Source organism: Falco biarmicus, chromosome Z (assembly GCF_023638135.1).
Source record: "Falco biarmicus isolate bFalBia1 chromosome Z, bFalBia1.pri, whole genome shotgun sequence".
Classification (NCBI taxonomy): Eukaryota; Metazoa; Chordata; class Aves; order Falconiformes; family Falconidae; genus Falco; species Falco biarmicus.
The window spans coordinates 48602873-48621702 of NC_079311.1; the positions used below are offsets into that span (position 1 = coordinate 48602873).

The 18830-nt window shown below is 40.3% G+C and overlaps 1 protein-coding gene across 3 annotated transcripts in view; it reads right to left on the bottom strand.

Annotated features, from left to right (window-relative positions):
• FOCAD (focadhesin) overlaps nucleotides 1-18830 on the bottom strand; it is a 121404-nt gene that overhangs the window by 77097 nt on the left and 25477 nt on the right. For all 3 annotated transcript variants that reach the window (XM_056323863.1, XM_056323862.1, XM_056323861.1), the window contains exons 8-12: nucleotides 16850-17054; nucleotides 13055-13261; nucleotides 12530-12617; nucleotides 11634-11836; nucleotides 8087-8344 (exon numbers count right to left, since the gene is read on the bottom strand). In XM_056323863.1, coding sequence (XP_056179838.1) covers nucleotides 8087-8344; nucleotides 11634-11836; nucleotides 12530-12617; nucleotides 13055-13261; nucleotides 16850-17054 — 961 coding nt within the window. The remainder of the gene's footprint in view (nucleotides 1-8086; nucleotides 8345-11633; nucleotides 11837-12529; nucleotides 12618-13054; nucleotides 13262-16849; nucleotides 17055-18830) is intronic.

Sequence of the window (18830 nt, forward strand, 5' to 3'; positions counted from 1 at the left end):
AAACCCACTGACAAGATTGGATTTAATCTTCAATCCAATATGTAATTCAACAATCTTAGATGTCTGAAAATTTATCCTGGTAAAGCTACCACTATATATATATACACATATATATATATATATATATACAAACACATATTGTCGGTTTATACATATAGTGGTTCAAAAACATAGCTATGGGAAATTCTGCTACAACATTCCCTCAACATACATTTTTACATGAGCAATGTCTTCAGATGATAAAATTCTGCACTGTACCAAGGTCTGCCTCAGTCCACAGAAACTACAGAGCAGGAATAATGAATAAAAATCCAAGAGCTCTGAGGTTTCACATACTTCCCTTTGTAATTATTGGCTCCAAATTATCGAAAATAAAAAGTAGTTTGTTCTACAAGACATCGCTATCTTTACAGTTAAGCAATCCAGATTTGTGCTTCCATAAACTGAAAAACATTTATCTGGAATCTATATTTAATACCTAAGGAATTAACCATAATACATTATTTTCTCTGGTTATCCAAATACTACTTGACATTCCTATATAGAATAAATCCCTTTATAAACCAGAACTTCCTCTCATATTTACCTAATTGACTAGTCTCCCTCTCTCTCTTACCCCAGGTTGTTGTCTACCATCTGTAGAGGTAATCATCACTCCATCACCTGCCTAGACAGAGGACTGGCTTTACTGTCAATCTTTCAAAGCAAAACCAGTAAAACATCCTGAGAATATAAGGTAATCCTCATTTATGCAGACATTCACACCCAGGAGCACTTTCAGTTCAACAGTGCCTTCTTTTCCCACCTGTTTATGCCAAACCAAAAGCATCTTCTTAGCTAGCACCCTCCGTCCCCTTTCTTTCAGACCTTTGGACTGAAGATAAATTGGGCAGTTTTCCAGCTTTTGCTGGACACTGGTTTTGGCTGGGATAGAGTTAATTTTCTTCTTAGTAGCTAGTATGGGCTTATGTTTTGCATTTGTGACCACAACAGTGTGACCAAAACCTCAACACAAGGATGTTTTAGCTATTGCTGAGCAGCATTCATGAAGTGTCAAGGCCTTCTCCCTTTCTCATGCTGCCCTGCTGGCAAGTTGGCGGGGCACACACAAGAGGCTGTGAGGGGACACAGCGGGACAGCTGGCTCCAACTGGCCAGAGGGATATTCCATACCGTATGATGTCATGCTCAGCATATAAAGCTGGCGGAAGGAGGAAGGGAGGAGACATTTGGAGCGATGGCGTTTGTCTTCCCAAGTAACCATTACACGTGACGGAGCCCAGCTTTCCTGGAGATGGCTGAACACCTGCCTGCCCAAGGGAAGTGGTGAATGAATTCCCTATTTTGCTTTGCTTATGCACTTAGCTTTCGTTTTCCGTATTAAACTGTCTTTATCTCAACCCATTAGTTTTCTTGTCGCAGCACTCTCAAAACTAGCCAGCAAGATGTTTTACCATCTCATACCAACACACTCTTCATGCCAGTCCCTCTGCTGTCTTCTTCTAGCCCCTCCTCATCCAGGGCACGCTCTCTCTTCTCTTGCTTCTTCCTTGGCTGCTCTCTTTCCATTTGCTCTCAATCACTTAACAGAACCAGCCACAGCTGCACCTTATCTACATCGGCCAACCCACAGCCCCTGAAGCCAGCCCACAGCTGTATATTATCAATGCTAATTAACCCAGCTTCATTCCTCTATATTTTCTCACTTTTACTCTTCCAGTTCTCTCCCCCATCCCAGCAGGGGGGAGTGAGTGGCTGTGTGGGGCTCAGCTGCCCCCTGGGGTGAAAGCACAACATGTACAGGTTAATTTATTTTAAGTTACCTCTTACATAAAAAATGAATGGCAGATGAGCAATATAGAAATAAGGTATCAGAGACAGAGATGATGCAGGATCTGTCAAGCTAAAAAACTTCCTAAAAAGCACCAATATTTCAAAGAGAACATTCAATCCTCCAATTATACCACATAATGATCAGTTTTCTAAATAAAAGCTGTATGAGCAAGACTTCTTCCATTAGATGAATTACTTATTTTTTTACATAGAAAATGTAAATTACAAGTGGGTTAATTAAGCATCCTGCCTTACACATACCACAACTGTTAGATTTATGCAAACAGACAACTGGAAATCTGTATAGATGCTTCTATAGGAATCGAGGCTTCAACTGTAGGTTTCAAAAGCCAATGTGTAATAAAATATGTCAATCAACTTTCAGAATTTCAGAGATAATTAAGTGGAGGTTATTTGTTTATCTAACTGCGCATATCTTATAGCATAGATCAGCATTGAAGGTGGCAGTGAGAATAGCTCATCTGAATATGCAAAGCTCTAAGTGACAAATTTAGCTTCTGACCTGAAGTATACTGCTAGCTTTGGTTTTTTACAGTCTTTTGTTTTGCTTCTTCACTCCCAAAAGCTGAATCTATAATAAACACTATTACTACCTTACAGCTAAGGGTAAAACAGATGGACCTCAAGAAAGAGTCAGCCACCAAGATTAGGTTTTACATTGTATTCTCCAGCACGAACATTCTCAACCAACATTCTTAACCAATTCTTTCCCAGGCCAACCGAACAACCTTGTCTCAGCAGACCAAAGTAGCCCAGACAGTTGTAGGCAGAGATAATTCTGATGTATTTCTAAATTACCATTAACTGTATAAAGTCAGACCAACTTTGCAACAATTCAAGGTAGGTTATGAGATGGGCAACACTCCTCCTGTTCAAGTGGCTGTAAACCCGACTTACACCAGAACAGTGGTGGTTCTTTGCAAGTTGCTCTGAAATTACAATCTGATTCTCTCTCATTAAAAAATTAACTCATCCAGAATAAACAGTCCTGCAGAAGAAAGACTAAAATCTAAAAAGAAGTAAGATACCTCTGAATGCAACGTACCCCGAGAAGCAACATAACTCATTGTTCTTAGTTTCTCTCAGATTTTCTCTTGTATGACAAGTAAAAAACTTTGTACTGGTTTCAGCTGAGATGGAGTCAATTTTCTTCTTAGTAGCTAGTAAAGTGCTGTGTTTTGGCTATGATGTGAGAACAATGCTGATAAGCACACAGATGTTTTCATTGATATTTTATAAATCCTGCTTCATAAAGAATAGTCCTTGCTATCATAACATTCTTTGAAGTACAAACGCAGGTGGGGGGAGCATGTCATTCCAAACTCATGAGCACATGGCAGAGTTTGATTAACATCAATTCTGGTCCCAGTCAAAATTCAGTAATAAGATTTCTGCATTAACACTGAAAAACAGAAAAATGAAACCTTCACTCATAACACAAGATTTAATTTGCTGCTCTACCTTTCCTTTCCACTCTCCAACAGTAATGATTTTAGACTAAGCTATGCAGAATGCAGTTATACTCCCCACTTCACCCATGTCAAAGGGACAACAGCACTGCCCGAGAGAAAATTATATTCTTCAGTACACAGGAAGAAAACTAAAATTGACCTCCTGATTAAATGAAATAGAACCCAAAAGAAGACTTGCATACCAAAGATTCAATAACCTCAAAGCAAGAACCTGTTTGGGTTAAATCAAGCTTTCAGGAAAAGAAATCTTGCACAGAAACTAAGTAATACAGGAAGAAAAAAAAATCCCCTTGAGGCTAGGAGACTTGATAGAGGCAGTTTTATTTCTGGGTACCTGTTGTACCTTGAGTGTTAAGAAAAAAATACATCACCTGATTTACCTAAATGTTTGAATGATACAAGGGAAGTTGCAGGGCAACAAGGAAGCAATGGATATTCCATACCTCTGGAGGAAGGGGAGCAATCATTAACTAATGTAATTAACTAACATAAATAATTAACATACACAGCAACGTGCATCACCATTTTAAGTCCCAAAATTATCAGAAATGTCACACATGCTCCTCCACTGAGATATATAAAATTTCCATGCAACTATTGACACAATGTGTGAACAGGGAAGAAATGCCTTCTAACAGTATTATCCAGAAAGTTTTGTATGCAGCAGCATGGTTGGAAGACTCTCAACCCTGACAATAAGATTTCATTAATTCTTTAAACTATACTCATCCCTGATGAATGCTGTCATTAGTCTACCCTCTGCTGGCCAAAAAGGCTACATAAAAATGCGTAGTCAGATATGTCATTACAATGATGAAACTCCTTACCTAACTTCCCTCTGATCTCTCCCCATAGTGCCTCTTCCTTTTTCCAGGGGCAGGGTCTTAATGCGACTCCATTTGGTCTTAAGCTAGCTCTCTATTCAATAGGCTACTACCTGCATTTACCTCAGTTGTACCTACACTGGACTACACATATGGCCATCAGACTGAATGATGTTCAAATACATATTATAATAAATTATATTCATAATCCTTAGTTATAAAACATTCAAACCCTTTAACCACTCTACTCAGGCCTAGTCTTCATCAGCTGTGATGTGAAGTTCATTCCAAGTCTTTTGTGTTAATTTTCTAGTTACAAAGTTTATTCTACACTGAACAGGTATTAAATGAAAATTCTACAATAACTTCTACACTAACATCCAGTACAGGAAAAGACGAAGCACGTACTACTGTAAGACCAGTTACTTATTTCTTTATAGGTATTGTTCTTTCAGTGTACTTGTTTTGAACTGTAAATTGAATTTTTAAGAGTAGAAAAACCCCAAAATGTTCTAATACAGCAAAGCGGGGGGGGCGGGTAGGGGGGGAAGGCAAAAAGCTGATACAACAATTCATTAGCTCCCACTAGGCAGGAAGCAGCTCCAGAGAGGGAATGGCATGCTGCCTGGCAACACTGCCATCTGCATCCCCCACGCTCCTTGAAGATGTGCCAGTTAGGTCACATTTGCCATCAGTAACCTGGAAGCGTTTCAAGATTATGGGGTTTGTTTTTTAAAATTGATTTGCAACTTCAAAAAATTATGCAGAGGCATGTCAATAACTTTCCTTTTTAAAGTAAGATTAAAAATGCCAGACCAAGTGCCTTTATTCAATAAATAGGTCTGAGAACTGTTATCACTCTGCAGTTTGGTGATCTGATTTCTTTTTTCTAAGCTACAGGACAGGTACTCTTCAAAAGCATAAGATAAGGGAAGATAGCAGGGGAGGAAGATAATCTTCCTCTTCTGTTCCTTCACATTTCCTCTCGTTTCACTGAAGAGAAACTGTCCTCATGCAGCCCTTGTGTCAGAACAAAGAATAAGAGACAGCCAGAAAACAGCAAGATAAGTAAAGCCATATTCAAAAAGAAAATCCCATTTCAAAAAAATATAATCCAAATACATATTAACATACACTGTCCCCATTTTAAGTTCTAAATGCAGGGTATGACTTTACATATTCCCACCACACTTCCTTTGCTTGCATGCCTATGCTGTTGTGTTCTTCTGAGTTAATTTTAAAACTAAGAGATCATTCCAGATCCCCCACAAAAAGCCAACCAAAAGGCAGGAAACAAATGTCACTGCAAAGTTCCGGGTTTCATTTCTGTGAAATGGGCTGAATTTTGGAAGGCACGTAGCACCAATTTACTTCTCCAGTAAGCAAGGCAGTGAAATGAGCAGGTTTTTGAAAGTATTCAGTACTCTAGTTTTCAAGAGTTTCATGTACTCCAGCAGGATCTTAACCAAGAAGCTTCAACCATGAATAATCTGTCCACAAGATCTTACTATAATATGATTGTTTCCCTACAGCTACTCTCCAAAGCTCACATAATCAGACACAGAACAATATCATTAGGCACCACCTGAGAGAGCCAAATCCAGTTCAACTTATCCTTAAACATTTTTTTACTGAAATAAAAATGTATTTTACCTATTTATTTTTTTACTGCACTCCCAGTCCCCCAAAAACACAAAATAATGCATCTTCAGATGGAAATCCCATAAGGGTGTCATTTACCATCACAGTATTTTACTCCAGCAGTTGAAAGGCCATAAAAAAACAGATGTCCTCTAGAGCCTCATAATCCTCTAATAATGGTAACAGATCTTGTGCTACTATTCACCAGTGACCTCTCAGTCAGATGATTTACTTTCCTCTCCTCACAGCACAGCTGGTTGCACAGAGTGTAATAACTAACAGGTTTTGCCCAACAAGAAAATTCATCCGATTAGAAGGACTGTATTAAATCTTTCATAAATCACATGTGTCAGTACAGCCTTTTCAATGATTTGATTTAAGACAGCCTAAAAGCCCATGTATTACTCTTCATTCCTCAGACTTTTAAAAAGATTTTTGGATTTTCTTCCATAGTGTTTCAGAACATTACTCCAAAATGCCTCAGCTAAACACAGACCTAATATTATCACTAATCTTGCACCATACAAATGCATTTACTCTGGGGGGGAGGAGTCCTCTGTAGGCTCTCCTCATGGAAAGGGTAAGAAAACACAAAAATAAAGTATAACCAGAACAGTGTCTGCAAAATCAACTACAGTAATTATTTTTAAACTTAGCAAGGTTTTTTAAATACTCCACTAATTTACTGCAGAGACAAGAGATTCCTTACAAAATCATTCAGTGTGGAAATGGGAGGTCCTGTTTGTGAAACCCCTTATGAAGTCAAAATAAACATGAAAACAATGAGGATAGGATTCTCAATGCACATTTTCTCTTTCCGACCCTGTTTTGTTTTGAAACGCAGTTCTTCAACTCAAGGTTTTGCAAGGCAATCACTTGTGGCTTTTCAATTCAATATCCACAGATACAACCACTAATCATTTGATTCACAAAGCAGCAGAATTTCACTAGCAGCAGAATAATGTATTTGATTACAGAGGAAAGAGGAGAAGATTAACTTACTACCTTGATTACAAAGGAGAGAGGGAAAGGGACAGGGACCCTCACCGTATCTCAGCACTTCTATATATTCTACTGTAGTACAGGTAGTCTACAGTTTGGCTGTGACGTTGACACTTTCTCATTTTTTCCTGTGGACACATTTATTCTTTTATCTGTGTTGCAGCATGTAACTCTTTGAGACAGAAAGCAGTTTAAAAAAACCCTGAAGCCTGTCTTCATGACAGCATACGAAATTTGAAGCAACACTTCTCCCTTCCCTACATTTTTATTTTATAAATAACACATGACTGTTTCTGTATAATGCCTCTAAAATAATTACCTATTACTGTTTCTAGATATCTCCATTCCTTCCAAGTTATTTAGGTAAGTGCAAGTATACTGCGTAATTCTGGCTTGGGTGCAGCATGGAAGCAGACAAAGACTATGCATATATTTTTAAGCAAGAATATGGATTATCACAAGGGACCTGGCAGTCTTCCAGTAAGCACAAAAGAACACAGAGAATAATCTATGAGGCCACAAAAAATCAGAAATGGTTTAGTAGCCTCTTTTCAACTTCCTTATGTTATTTTCATACTTACAAGATAATACCATCAAATAAGCCAGTATTTTTTCCTAAGCCTAAACAATTTAAAAATACTCCAAACCAGAGACACAATACATATTTCACTGTGATGCATAAAAGGTGAGTTCCAGCCAGCCTCGGGTTATATGTGTGTGTGCGCTATGTGTCTGTCTGAAGGTGAGACCACAGAGGGGGCTGCCTACACAGGGTCCAGGGGAGTCTCAGACGTCTATCAGCTGTGGAAGAGGCTGTGCATGTGCGTGTCTGCATCTCTCTGCAGGGTGGGGGGCAGTCTGCACCAGCAACTGCACTGAAGCTGCAGCCTCAGGGGCTTGTATGTCCAGATCCAGAGACCACCTATTGTGTACACTGACCATCTGTATTCCACTGCTGGAGGGATCCATACTGTACCTATCATACATATATATACACATTGTACACATATTCCTACTAGCAGACCTCCACCCTACTCAGCCAGAAAGTGGAGCAGCATAGGGCCCCTGGTGCTGCTCTGTGTTCTTGTGAGTATTCTGTGTATGCCTTATATACATATAAGCACAAATACACAGTGTATGCATGTACGGCATGTGTATGTACCTACTGGGAATACAGACAGAGTTTTGCACTTGTTGGACCTGGGGTCATGAAGATGTGGCAGCCTTGCCTCTCTCAGGCTACAGAATCCAGTCCAATTCCTGTAAAAAACATCTACTAACAGTAAGTTTTCACCTGAGAACAATCAGTCTTGGCTATTTCTGTAATGGCCTGGAGTACATCACGAAGAGTGTTTCCATTTTCTTGGATCAGTAGATAAGCCAGTACAAGAAAAACATGGACAGGGACTTGAGTGGTAACAGGCAGCAGTGATTTCACTGAAGATAACCAGTTAGTAACTGCAGATTTCTCTTTCATGAGCTCTATGATCTTCCACGTTGTATACAATGAGCTGTAAGAGCTGGTTATGGGGAAAAGAAGTTTGCAGGACACCTGGGAACAAGTAAAACAAACAAAATTCTCAAACAAATTAGGTACTATGAAAGAAAAAAGGAAAAATCATTAACTAATCCAGTTCTGGCACCCAAAACAAATCTTTTTCTCAGGGTCCTAATGCAATAAATGTTAAGAATAAATTGCAATACATTTCTTTACAGTTCTTTATATGAATTCTTGCACTAAGGATATTTAAATGGGTTGCTAACTCCCCATCCATGAGTTCCCCCTTTATCTGGCATCCATCATTCCTGTTCCTGTTGTTAACAGCTGTGCTACTTCCTCACTAAAATGGACACAATATCACTGGAGTAAGTTAAAAGCTTCCGTTTCTGACAATAGCAGATTTTGCTGGGATAGAGTTAATCTTCTTCTTAGCAGTTAGTATAGGCCTATGTTTTGCATTTGTGACCACAACAGTGTTGGTAACACAAGGATGTTTTGGCTATCGCTGAGCAGGGCTTACACACAGCCAAGGCATTTTCTCCTCCTCACACCAGCAGGTAGGTGGGTGGCTTCACAAGAAGCTGTGAGGGGACACAGCTGGAACAGATGGCCCCAACTGGCCAGAGGGATATTCCATACCGTATGTCATGCTCAGCATATAAAGCTGGCCGAAGAAGGAGAAAGGGCATTTGTCTTTCCAAGTAACTGTTATGTGTGATGGAGCCCTGCTGTCCTGGGGATGGCTGAGTACCTGCCCGCCCATGGGAAGTGGTGAATGAATTCCTTGTTTTGCTTTGCTTGCTTGTGTGACTTTTGCTTTCCCTATTAAACTGGCTTTATCTCAACCCATGACTTTTTTCACTATTACTCTTCCAGTTCTCTCCCCCATTCATCCAGGGGTATGTGAGTGAGCAGCTGTGTGGTGCTTAGCTGCCAGCAGGAGATAAACCACAACACAGGTACATCACAACAGTGTAAGTATCATCTACTTTAAGGAAATTCACTTAATAAAACACCACAGTTCCAGTTAATCTGCCTTTACATTTTTTAACTATTTCACTTTTCAGAACAAAATGTTCTATAGATGCAGTCACGGAAAATAACATTTAGAAGCAGAAAAGTAGTAAAATATAAATGAAGAATCCTCATAACTCAGGGATTTATTTATGTAAAAGTATATATATCTTAAAGCTGCTGCAAGTTCATTTGGAAGTTCAAAAGTTTTTGATTAAAACAAAAAAGCTTAAACCAAGAAAAATCATGTTTCCTACTTATTGTTTCCTTAGAAAATGCTATGTTTTCAGAATCTTTCCATTATCAAGATATTAGTTGGCAGGCAGTAATTAAATGAAGAATATTTATATAAAAAACAGGTCGAGAAAGTATTTGATAGTCTCCAAACAAACATTAAACAAGGAATTCAGACTCCAAGAGGGCAGGGCCCACTCACCTTTAAATTAGCAAGAAAAAAGAGATTCTGAGTGGCAAAAGCTGTTCTCCACAGAACTGCAGAATTTTATTTTAATCATGTGTTCAATGCAATGCAAATTTATTTTGGCTAATGGAAGGTAGAATGCCCCTGCACTTTAGATGCCCTTTTACGAATAAAATTAAAATCAGATCATTCCACTACTTATGCTTTTCAACTACTGTAGGTGAAAAAATCAGCGATCTATAATGCTGTCTTTCTGGCTGGCAAGATCACTTGAAACCAAAAATGTCTTCTGGATATAACTGTGAAAATGCCATTTATTGATAAAGATATTTAAAGTTTATCCAAGGACATACAGTGGACTAAGAAGAGCTTCAGGATCTGTAAGTTGCATTGTTCAGTTGCCAGCCCCTACAAGATTGTAGGACTTGAAATCAAGATCAGACTATTATGGGGTGTGGTGTGGTGTTTTGTTTTTTCAGGGGGGGTTAATACCTGGAAAAAAAACTACTAAAATTGGTGGAGCCTGAAATATTGTATTGGTATTTCCCATTCCACAGTACTTCCCCAAAGTACAAAGGTTTTGCTACACAATTGTACTAACTCCCTTCTCCCTTTATTTCATGAAATAGCTTCATGAAAACAAGCTATCACCATATTTTTATTTTAATGCTGCACTTGGTTCAAGTAGGTCAGGTAGAAAATTCCAGTGTGTCAACACTGAAAGATATGTATAAAATCCCTCAATGGCAAAGTAGATGTGCAGGTTAGCCACATCCTAACATTTTTCAAAATCTTGGGACTACAAGTATAACCGTTTCCTATTAACATCACTGGGGGAAAAAAAACCAAAACCACTGAATATAGCTTTTGGATGTGCTTGAAAGCAAAAAGGAAGCATACTGGCTGTGGAAAGGCAGCCATACACCCACTGAGGACTACAAGAACCTTGCTAGGGCATGCAGAGATGTAGACGGGAAGGTTAAGGCTCTGCTACAACCTGAAATTGGCCAGAGACATCAAGAAGAAGAAAGGGTTCTTTGGATACCTAAGCAGTTAAGCAGAAGCACAGGGAAGACACAGGCCCATGACTGAGCAGGGCAGGGAAACAATTTACTAATAATGCTGACACAGCAGAGGTTCTTAAGACCTTCCTTGCCTGTGTCTCTACCAGCGTAGCTGGACCCTAGACCACAGGACCAAGTAGCTACCACGGTGCACATGGTGACCCACCAGCAGTGGCCCTCTGCAAGGGCTCAGCCCACATCAGTGGATGGGCCCGCAGGGAATCCACCCCAGGGTGTTAACAGAAGTTGCTGACACTGCTGCGAGGCCACTGCCTGTCATCTTTGAAAAGTGGTGGAGATCAGGGGGCATTCCTGACGCCTGGCAGAGGGTAGATGTCACACCCATCTACAGGAATGGCCCAGAAGAGGACCCAGGAAACTACAGGCCCATCAGCTTGCTTCAGTCCCTGAGAAAGTGGTCGAACGAGTCCTCCTAGAAACTGTTACAAGCCAAATGAAGCTGGTGGTGATTGGGAAAGTCCAGCACAGATTTACCAAAGGCAAATCATGCCAAGGTAACCTGATCGACCTTCTACAACAAAACAACATCTTCTGTTGACATGGAGAGAGCAGTGGATGTGCCTCACCTGGACTTCAGCAAAGCGTTTGACACGTTTCCCACAGCCTCCCCCTGGACACACTGTCAGGGTACAGCCTGGGTGGGTGATCTGTGAGATGGGCAGGCAGGTGTCCCACAGGCCACACTCAGGGTGCTGGTCAATGGCTTTTACTCAGGCTGGCAGCCTGTCACAAGTGGGGTCCCCCAGGGACTAGTATGGGGCCCCACACCCTATGCATCTGTTACCTGCCCTAGAAGAAGGAAGAAACTGTATAACTTTACCAATTCCTTTTTATCCTTCACACCTTCTTCCTGTAATATTCCTAAAAGATTTACAGCCAGCTGCTGCCTGGTAGTTCCAGAATAATCCTCTGATAGGCAGTCCCCAACTGTTGTAGAAGATAGCATCTGTAGCACAGGCATCACCAAAGTAAGGACTGTGATTGAGATGTTCTGGGTTTCTGAACAGGAAAGGAGCTTGTAGGCTATTTAAGACAAGGTGGGGAAAAACAAAGATTACTTGGGAAAAAAGAACTAACATAGTTGGTACTTTTTGGCATGACACAAACATTTTTAGGCAACACTCTGGTCAAGCAGCGTTAACAGTCCCCAGAATTACAGTATGTGCATACTAGAGCTGAAGTGCAGAAGACTTTTTTGGTAAAACTCCAATTCAGCTTAAGAGACCCACACATTTCTGTTGTTTATAGCCAAGTACCTGATGGCAGCAAGAAAAACAACAACGGAACGTAGCACTGTCCTTTGCTTTTACTGAAATAATTCCACTAATCAAAACTTCTAAGTCAACAGCTCAGTCAAACACTGCCATGACTGTCAGGCCTGCTCTCAATATCTGTCAAAAGGAACCATTCAGGATGCATGAATCTCAGCTGAGAATATCCTGTTTTTGACTCAAAAATGAAACACATAAGCTCCAAGATAGCAGGGAGCTCAGAATACAGTAACATCCACAGAAAAAGTCAGTGTAGCAGGAAAATTTATCCTTATTACCATCAGATCAAAAGTTACTTTTTAAAGCAGGAAAAATCCTGCCCATACAAAAAGATACTTCACTGCCCAATCCAACTTCAGCACAATGCAGGGCTTATTTTCATAAACATGAAGAAACAATGTCTGTCTTGGAAGTATGGATTCCTATTACACAAGAAAAACTTTACCTAGACTCAAGACAGACTTTTGCTGACTTTCTGGCATTTGCAGCAGTAGAAGTGCTAGCCCAATTATACACTGTTCCACTGGAAATACCTACAAGGAAAAAAAGAGGGGTTCAAGTCTTGTTTTTCAGTACCATTAAACAGTACAGACAGGCAACAACCCAGACTGTAACAAGTTTCTTCATGAAACATACTAAATGCACACACAGCAACACAGTACACACAATGATGAAAATAAATAGTGTAAAAATAGCATTTTAACTGAATAACTACAACATTTTAATTTGTTACGTTGTTCAAACCACTTTAGCTCTGTTTAAACCAACTCCATACTAAAAGGTTAATGTATATATGTTACATTTTTGCCTTGTGAAGGTCTTCAACCTGCAATTGGTTGAAAAAAATTAGAAGCTGTTGAAACAACATAGGTCACATTCTGATGAATGCCATGTATTTAAATACTGTACTAAACAGAATATTATTTAAATTCAATAAAATTGTTTTATTTTTTTCCCTAATAATTCTTACCTCTTTCAAGAGCTCAAAGTTGTCCTCTATTAAAGAGATCAAAGATGAGCATTCTCCCATTACATTTAAACACACTTCACAGAAGCTTAACAGTTGCAGACAAAAATGTGATAACTGAACTTTCCAAAACACAGGATAGCGTAGTAGGCTAAGGAATAGTTCTTGTAGAAAAAAAAAGGCTTCTGTAACTTGCAGTAAGTCCTTAAGCTGTAGAGAGGTTAAAAAACAAAATAGAGACTGATTTAGTTCCCCTTCTACCCACACAGAATTCCCTGAGTTTAGAATTACTTCTACTAGCTTTGCAATGTTTCCATTGCAAATATTACTTAGACTTTGAAAAAACACAATTATAAACTAAATACAGGAATCTCTTAAATTCTTCACAAAAAAATACATGACCTCCTATTTAATGTTTTGAAGTAAAATTAGAAATGTAAAAGAATAAAAAGATTTTTTTGGTAGCTGATGAGAAAAAAATCTTTTTTCCCTCAAAACCAATGGCAAATTAATTCAGCTCTTGGAGCACTCTCAGCAACATAAAACAAATTGCGTGGGATTCAATGTAGCAGGTAGATACTCTTGTAATGGAAACATCGTGCTCTAGGATTATTGCCTCCTTTGTAATGTAACCAACTGTCCTTGCTTCAGCTGGGATAGTGAATTTTCTTCCCAGTCGCTGGTGCAGTGCTGTATTTTGGATTTGGTGTGAGAATAATGTTGATAGCACACAGATGTTTCTAGTTGTTCCTGGGTAATGTTTGCCCTGAAGTCAAGGACTTTTCAGTTTCTCAGGCCCTGCCAGTGAAAGGGCTGGAGTGGCACAAGAAGCTGGGAGGGGACACAGCCAGGACAGGTGATCCCAACTGGCCAAAGGGGTATTCCATACCAGAGAACATCACGCTGCGTATATAAGCTGGGAGAAGGAGGAGGAAGGGGTAGACTTCTGGCATAGTGGCGTTTGCCTTCCTGAGTAACCGTTAAGCATGATGGAGCCCTGCCGTCCTGGGGATGGCTGAACACCTGCCTGCCCATGGGAAGTGGTGAAAGAATTCCCCGTTTTGCTTTGCTTGCTTGTGCGGCTTTTGCTTTCCCTATTAAACTGTCTGTATCTCAATCCATGAGTCTTCTGGTTTTCACTCATCTGAGATCTCTCCCCCATCGCAACACAGGGGCAGTGAGTGAGCAGCTGTGTGGTGTGTAGTCACTGGCTGGGGTTAAACCACACCACTAAGATTTTCACATATGTCTGAAAAGACAAAGGCAGTGGTGTTACCAGCCCCTAGACCACCACATAACCTACCTACTACAAAGATGAAAAGCTGAAGTGCAATACCCAAAAGCAGTATCTCCATACCCGAAAGCCAAGCAAAGAGGTTTAAAGAAGCAGGTTGCCGCAAAATCCTAATGTATTAAATGACAGCATTTCTGCTTTTGAAATTTTACTTCCAGGCACTCAGTTGTTCCCATCCAAACTCTGGAGCCAGCAGCAAGGCTAACATCTCAATTTTTAGTCCCTTTGAACAAATTCTATGAATAATATGCTCTAATTAGAAGTCTCAGGTCTGCTGAATTTTTCAACAGTGAAGTCTGCAGGTGATGAACTGTACTTTTGACAGCTTGGTTGATATTGTCAGACAAAATGACTTGGAAGCACTCCAGCATTCATACAATAAGGAGCACTAAATAAGGCTGAGCTTAAAGGAAGGATAAGAACAACCTGAGGTTCAGAGAAAGAAGAAGGAATGACAGGTTATAAAACAGCCCATCAAACAGGCTTCTTGAAGAAAGAACTTCCCTTTCCATTGTGAAAGTTGTATCTCAGGCAAGACAAAACAGGTACCTATTAATCTGAGCTTTAAATAATCTGAGCTTTAAAAACTGCAACAGATTTCTAGAAAAAAAAAAAGCACCAACAAGCATGGAGGAAAGAAAGTTTCATAACTAATTTTCTAAGTTTCCCTCAGCACCAGTTTTCTAGCTAAATGTTACCAAGTCAGAAGCCTGGTCATACGTTCAGGACACAATGTTATCCTGAAGTTCAGGTATAACTTGAAGGCAAAATCAGGAATGTCCCATGACCAGAAGAAGTCAGCATGTACCTGTCATCACAAAGACTAGACCTGAACCAAGATAAATGTGTATAATACAAGTTACTATTAGTCCAAAAGACTGCAGAAAGCAGCTAGCAGTAGAAAGTAGACTTCACTAGTAAAATTCCTCAGGAGGAAGATGCTGCCAAGTATCCTCATATCAAGCCTATTTAGCTTTACATTATCGATATTATCAAACCCTCTCTCTATGGCAGGGGTCCTCACACTTTTTAACCAGGGGGCTGGCACGCGGATGCAGTGGCAGGCAGCCGTCTGCAGCTGCTTGGTTTCCCCCCTCCCCCAACCCCTGGCGGGGGGGGGGGGGGGGGGGGGGGGGGGGGGCAGGGGGTTCTGTAAATACCGGGGGCCGGACTGAGGACCCTGGGGGGCCGTATCCAGCCCATGGGCCGTAGTTTGAGTATATTGATCTATGGCAGTAATACCGAAGCACCTCATGCTTGACCAAATACATTTGAAAATGAAGATGTTGCTCTAATGCTCAGGAGGAAGGAAAAAGTACATAGGTACAAAAATGCTCAACCAACATCACAGCAAAGCATGATGAAAAGCAGTGCTGTTAATGTTAATTAGTACTGTAGACCGCCTATCCAAAGGGGACACAGTTTAAATCCCAAGCTCCTACCAAGTATCACTGTGCAACTTTAAAACACATACAATAACTTCAGCATTCCAGAGGGATTTTCCACCTTCAGATCTACTAATCTCTCTGTTACAAAGAGAGAAAGGACCACCTAGGAGTACTTAAATCATACTTCTCGTACAGCTTGTTTTGTTTCAGTATTATCCATGTTAAGTTAAAAATTGCATGGTTTTAACAAATACCTCACCATTTAACAATATTTTCACTCTCATGGGTATCTCTACAAGTTTTCTGAGGTGACTACTAGCAAATAATTATGGTAAATAGGTGCTTCAATTGTCACCTTAGCAGGTTGTCCTGGTTTTGGCTGGGATAGACTTAATTTTGCCCTTGGTGGCTAGTGCAGTGCAGTGTTTTGGATTTGGTTTATAAACAGCATTGGTAACTACTGTTTATTGCTGGGTGGTGTTTGTACTGGGAGGGGACACAGCCAGATCAGCTGATCTGAACTAGCCAAAAAGGTAGTCCATACCATGGGATGTTGTGCTCAGTAAATAAACTGCAGGGGTGCTGGGTATTGGCCAGGGCCTGCTGATTTGTTGCTCAGGGACCAGTTGGGCATCAGTCAGCAACTGGTGAGCAGTTACATTGTGTGGCACTAGTTTTCTCCTTTCCCTTTGGGTTTCATTCCTCTCTCCTCCCACCTTTTCATTCTCAGTGTTTTTGTTATGATAACTATTGTTCTTTTGTTTTTATTTTATTTCAACTATAAAATTGTTCTTGTCTCAGCCCTCAAGTTTTACAATCCTTTCCAATTCTCCTCCCCAGCCCTCTGGGGGAGCGGGGAGCGAGCAGGAGGCTGTGTGGCACTTCATTACTGTATGAGGTTAAACCATGACGCAGGTGTACCAGATTTGAACAATTACAAAAACTTCTACCTTCTACCAGAAAAAGCCAGTTTTATAGATTTCAGTACTATCAACAAATCAGGTCTATAGGAAATGGAAGAGAATATTGTGTTGGCATGCTTGAAAGACAATAATAATAATACTATTTCTTTGATAGCATTCATTTGTAAAAGGTGGGGTCAGGCAACAACTGTACCTGAAGATGTGGAATCAAATCACACAGAAGTTGAAGAATCTGGCATTCCAGCTCAGAGGGTGTTTCTTTGTGCTTTGGACCATGAGGCTGAAGTAAGATCTTAAGTAAACCCATTCGCAGTTCAGCATGTTCCCGTAACTGAGATGGTTCGCAATACAGGTATCTTAGAAATGGAGCCATGAGGGCAACACATGAAGTCTGTGCCCTGTAGATCAAGAAATAAGCTTGCCAAGACACTTTCTACTGAAAACTTAAAAAATCACAAGGAAAACCCAAGCTATGTGGCATTCTGTGCAATAATTTACAGGATGCAATTAACATAAACATGTTATGAAAGGCATTAATAAGTCTCACGAAAATTCTCATACCAGCATGAAATACTGTTGTAAGACCTTATATGGCAACCATACAGTGAAGTACACTTGTGAAAGGACTCAATATTTAAGCACGAATACTACTCAATATGTACTTGCAGATTATGACACTCTTATTCCTTTTTTTTCCCCACCTCAATGACTCAAGAAAGTTACTTTCCTTGCTGAATGTCATGAAAGACTAGTGTACCACTCTGAAGTAGCATTTGGACAAGATAATTCAGAAATATCTTTTTAAGACACATAAACCCCAATTTCAATTAGAGACATCCATTCCTTGCCAGTTTTTGCCCAGTGGTCTTGAACAGCTACATGAAACAAGAACTGCTTTAGCCAAGATGGCTTCCCAGTAAAAAAATTATCACAGAACAATTCTCTTAGTTTGACCTTGTCAGGAATACCTGCCATTCTTGCCTGACATTATTAAAACAATCAAATAAAGCTAGTGATCAATACATTAACAAATATACAGGGAATCAGAATTAAAAGTCAGTTTTAAACAAGACTTAGCCTGACACAAAGCTTTACAAAGACTCAGTAACAGATATATGTCAACACAGGTGGAACTTGTTGACATCGTGCATAGGGACATGGTTTAGTGGTGGACTTGCGTGCGCTAGGTTAATGGTTGGACTCAGTATTCTTAAGGGTCATTTCCAACCCAAATGATTCCATGATTATACATTCCCAGTCCAGAACTTTATTCCACATAAACCTCTGCACAAAAAGCAGCAAAGGGAGTTTGAGATATTTTCCTTTTCAGCAAGAACGATTCCTGTTTTAATTCACACCTTGGTTTCAGCTGGGATGGACTTAGTTTTCTTCTTGGTGGCCAGTGCAGTGCTGTGTTTTGTGTTTGGTGTGGGAACAGTGTGGTCAGGGACTTTTTGGTTTCTCAGGCCTTGCTGGTGGGAGGTTTGGAGGGACACAAGAAGTTGGGAGGGGACACAGCCAGGACAGCTGACCTGAACTGGCCAAAGGGGTATTCCATACCATGGGATGTCACACTTAGTATATAAACCGGGGCAGGGGATGGAGGGGGGGTGGGGGGGTGTCGGTCAGGGCTGCTGATTGCTGCTGGGGGACTTGCTGGGCATCCATCAGCACATGGCAAGCAACTGTGTGGTGAATCATTTGTATTCTTTTCTTCCTTCCCTATGGATTTCATTCCTCTCCCGCTCTCCCCCCTTTCCATTCCAACTGTTATTGTTATTACTGTTCTTTTGTTTTTATTTTGTCTCAATTATAAAACTGTTCTTATCGCCTCCCCACCCCCCTGGGTGAGGGGGGCAGTGAGCAAGCAGCTGTGTGGTATTTAATTAGTGGCTGGGGTTAAACCACGGCAATTCAACCAGCCACCAGCAAAAAGTCCACAGTTTATTCTACCATTCAGACATCTGATCAGACCATTCATGAATCCCAGATTTAGCAGCTCAGTGGAAGAACAAGTCTACAAACAGTATTTTAAAGATACTCTAAATTAATTAAATGGAACAAAACACACTTTTGCTTGGAAGTCTTACTGTTGATCATGTAGTCTACACCCGCTAGCCATTTAAGATATTAATTTATTTGTTCACTCAGAACAACAGAATACAGAAGTCAAT